Here is a 4,448-nt window from a genome sequence, read left to right as displayed (position 1 = left end):
TGCCTTTTAATAAAATATAAAAAATGCAGCAGTTGAACAACAACCACAAGATTCGAACTCATGACCATGTGTCACCTTTTACCACGGTTGAAACTTCCAACCGTGGTGAAAGGTGGCTTAAAATGAAAATTAAAAGAAAGTACCTAATTGAATAGATTCTACTACGGTGAATCATTTGACTGTGGTAACGTGAGTGTTGTTATATATCCTTTTTGTAGTAGTGTATTCACAGAAAACACCCCTAAAACAGAGCTTTTCACCCTAGTGAGCTTGCTCTAAACCCTCATAAATACTAAAGTCTCTAGCAATCCTTACCAGCTAAAGATTATTACGCATATGTACTTTGTTTTAGCAAGAACACTTTGTGAATATTAATTAATTATCCTTGGATTCTGTATAACTAGAAGAAGTGAGTGTCTCAGAGACAACTATTATGGACCGGCCACATACTTAAAAAGAGGAGGCACATATATCAGTCATAAGTCACTCAACTAATACAATGAAAATACAGTGTAGTCATGCTTTAGAGCTTTAGAATAGATCCATCCCATAGGCTGCTGCCTATCGTTAGATGTCATCAGACAACCTTCCACCCACATTCTATGCTAAAAACAAAAGATGTCTATAATCGCCCCTCATATATAAGACATTCCACATAAAACTTTTATGTATTCTCTAAACCATAAGTCATATTATATCACATTCTCTTACAAACTTAAACATTATAATAATAATCTTGTAGATCGACCTCTACTTTAGGGCGTCGCATTTAAGATATCTAATCTATAAACTCCTTTCATGGTATTCCACTCTTTTCCTGGTCACCCAATTTTATTCCATCTCCATTGTTTTAAAATATCTATCTAGCTTAACATAATTTCTCTTTAAAAAGTAACAATAGCATTGGGGCAAAAGTGACCTCCTGTCGGTCAGTTACTAGTTACTGTAACAACAACTAACAATTAAAGAACTAAGATTCGTTACCAAACACACAAGTCTATTCTCAGTTTTCGTTACAACAATCATCACAACTGAAAGTTACATCCAAACTCCAAAAATTCACCACCACACAAAAATGGGTAACGCACACCGACATCACCCCAAACACCGTTTTCCCCTCCCTCACAACACGGTTCCCACTCCTCCACATAAATACCCCACCTCTAATCCTCCTCATAACCCACCAAACCATAACCAAGGTGGTTCCAATTCCAACACCGACATGATCTCTTTACCTTACACCAACGCCGACACCGCTCTCCGTTCCCTCGCCGCTCAAGCCGAAGGCTACGGCCGCTTCGCAATCGGCGGACTTCATGGCTCTCTTTATCACGTCACATCACTCTTAGGTTTGTTTACCTATTTCTCAATGAATTTATTGAAGAGATTTTATTAGAACATTGATGGATTGGATTGAGTTGTTAATTGTTATGATTTATGAATGCAGATGATGGACCGGGATCATTGCGTGAGGCGTGTCGCCAAAAGGAACCTTTGTGGATTGTGTTTGAGGTTTCGGGTACGATTCATCTTTCGTCTTACTTGAGTGTGTCATCTTATAAGACAGTTGATGGGAGGGGGCAAAGGGTTAAGCTGACTGGAAAGGGTTTTAAGCTGAAGCAATGTGAACATGTGATTATTTGTAATATGGAGGTGGAAGGAGGTAGAGGGCATGATGTTGATGCTATTCAGATCAAACCTAATTCTAAACATATATGGATAGATCGTTGTACTTTGAGTGATTGTGAAGACGGGCTCATTGATATTACTCGAGGTAGCACTGAAATTACTATTTCAAGGTGAGATGGTTTGGATTTGGATTTGGATTTGTTGTAGTTGGGAATTCACTGTGATGCAATCTGGATCATCCATTAGATAGCTCATATTAACTTATGTTTTGAATCTGATTCACGAAGTTAGAAAATGAGTAGTACGATCTTTACCTGATGGTATTAGAATATGTTTATATTCACTGTATGTATCATATTCATTAGGCGTTAATTATATTGATTAGTTTCTAATAGATAGTTTGAATTGCATGACTATGTTAATTTATGTAGTAGCATTGACACTTCATATTGAAGGCGTGTCCATTGTTTGACAGTGACTCGTGTTTTGAAATTGATTCATGAAATTGCATGACTAAAACAAAGTATGTAGAGCATTGACATTGCAGAAAGCGTGTCCGGTGTGTGACACCGACTCATTTAGTTTACATTAAACCATTTCCATTTTTTCAAACTATTATCGGATTCTATGTATTTGTGTCGTCTCTGGTATACATGTTTGTGTTTGTGTTTCATAGGTGTCAGATGTATGATCCCCAAACTAGATGGGGTGTGGATTGAAATTGGATTATTTGTATGCACTAATTTAGTATGTAGCCTTATATTGAAAAAGTTTTGATTTCCTATTTCAGGTGTCATTTTCATAATCATGACAAAACAATACTCATTGGATCAGATCCCTCACATGTTGATGATAGATGCATAAAAGTCACCATACACCACTGTTTTTTCAACGGTACTCGACAGAGGCATCCTCGTGTTAGGTTTGCCAAAGTACATCTGTACAATAATTACAGCAGAAACTGGGGCATATATGCTGTTTGTGCAAGTGTTGAATCCCAGGTGATTGTGTGTTCATTGATTGAAATTTGAAATTGCTTTTAAGATGAATTTCGAAACATGTTTTGATTGATCTCCAAACTTATCATTTCATTATGTGTTGATACTAGATATTCTCTCAACATAATATCTATGAAGCGGGCCAGAAGAAGATTGCGTTTAAGTATCTTCATGAGAAGGTTTGTGTAACTTTGCGATATTATTTCTAACGGCTTTTCATTTGGATAGATAATAACAAGATTGAATTGGTGATATCTTTCTGCAGGCAGCAGACAAGGAAGCTGAAGCAACTGGTCACATAATCTCTGAAGGGGACTTATTTTTAAATGGTGCTCAACCAGGGTTGATGACAGGGAATGTTGTGGTTAAAGTGTTTCATCCGAGTGAACACTATCACACATGGACAGTGGAACCTCCAACAGATGATCTAAAGCAAGTTCTTCAACACTGTACTGGATGGCAATCTGTTGTGCGGCCAGCGGATCAAACCGTTTGTGCAGAATAGAAGCTAAAGCGTGGAAGCTAAAGCGCGGTTGCATACATACACTTACCACTGTAAACTAAACTGATTGATTTCCTTCCCCCCAAGTTTATCTTGTAGGCCTTGCAAGTTAGTTCATAGTTCATGTGAATATAAATAACATAACTCTGCACTCAGCATGGTGTACTAGGGTCTTTTTACGCTCCACAATAAAAACAATAATAGTGTAATTCTGTTTATTCTTAACATCAATCTAATGTCCAAGACTAGGGTGGAGCTATCCATACCAAACATCTCAAAATCTTCTTTCTAATAGAATGGTATAGATTCCCTTTTTTTTTTCTGTCTCAAACCCCATAACTCTGTTTTAGGCTATCTTTGGATATCATAAAATGAGCCTATCTTTGGATATCATAAAATGAGTGGACGAAAAGGAGCGGAATGGCGCGAAGCTGAATGAATATTCCATTTCAACATATGATATTTTAAGATGGAACAAAACAAGTCAAAAGGGAAAAAATATGGCGGTTAGTGATTAAATAGAATGGTATTCTTATCACTTCATTGGAATATCACTTTGTACCAGTATGTTTGTGGAAGATCCATTGGGGGAAGTGTAAGATACACCAAGGGGCGGATACTGCTCGTCGCCCCAGAACCGGGCTATTACTTACCCGTTTATTGACTCGTGCCCCATTTATCATAATGCGCACACATCGTTTGAAATATTAACCCACTTATCAATATTACACTAAGGTAGCAACTCAGACTAATAGTGATTCCGGTGTCGATGAGGATGCCATGGCTGATTTACGTGCCGCCATGGACAACTTACGTTGCAATAATCACAACATCCTTCATATCCAGCCACACTAGTATATGGATGTAATTCTAGACCCCTAACCTCTCTCTTATGAGATATGGGATGCACTGGTTCCAGAGAACTTCAAGTTGCCATCATTGGCCAATGATGGACGCGGTGACCTCTAAGAGCATGTCATCTACATCAAAACACATATGACAATAATTGGATCCTTTGAATATATGAGGTGTAAACTTCTCTCTGGGACCTTCAGGGATGCACCACTAAGATGGTATATGATTCTACCCCGACTCTCAATCACCAGCTATTAGAACCTACTGAAGTAGTTGGTCCATCATTTTGAGGTAAACAGACACAGAAAGATGTCTACTAATAGCTTGTTCAACATCTAGTAGGGCTCTTTTGATTCTATGAGAGAATATCTTGCCCGCTTATTGAGGAGACTATCAAAGTTGTTCGTCCTAATTAAGAGATGTTTGTGGATGCATTTTTTCAATGGGGGAAGGGTTGGACTTTT

General features: G+C 37.9%; 1 protein-coding gene across 1 annotated transcript; it reads left to right on the top strand.

Moving 5' to 3' along the window:
- The first annotated feature begins 874 nt into the window (after window positions 1-874).
- LOC131619711 (probable pectate lyase 4) lies at window positions 875-3,451 on the top strand. The gene is made up of 5 exons (XM_058890780.1): window positions 875-1,349; window positions 1,448-1,799; window positions 2,420-2,630; window positions 2,738-2,806; window positions 2,893-3,451. The coding sequence occupies exons 1-5, from the start codon at window positions 1,076-1,078 to the stop codon at window positions 3,130-3,132; spliced, it is 1,146 nt and encodes a 381-aa protein (XP_058746763.1). The 5' UTR covers window positions 875-1,075; the 3' UTR covers window positions 3,133-3,451.
- The last annotated feature ends 997 nt before the right edge of the window (window positions 3,452-4,448 follow it).

Source organism: Vicia villosa, linkage group LG1 (genome assembly GCF_029867415.1).
Source record: "Vicia villosa cultivar HV-30 ecotype Madison, WI linkage group LG1, Vvil1.0, whole genome shotgun sequence".
NCBI lineage: Eukaryota > Viridiplantae > Streptophyta > Magnoliopsida > Fabales > Fabaceae > Vicia > Vicia villosa.
This window is presented reverse-complemented; position numbering and strand designations above follow the sequence as displayed.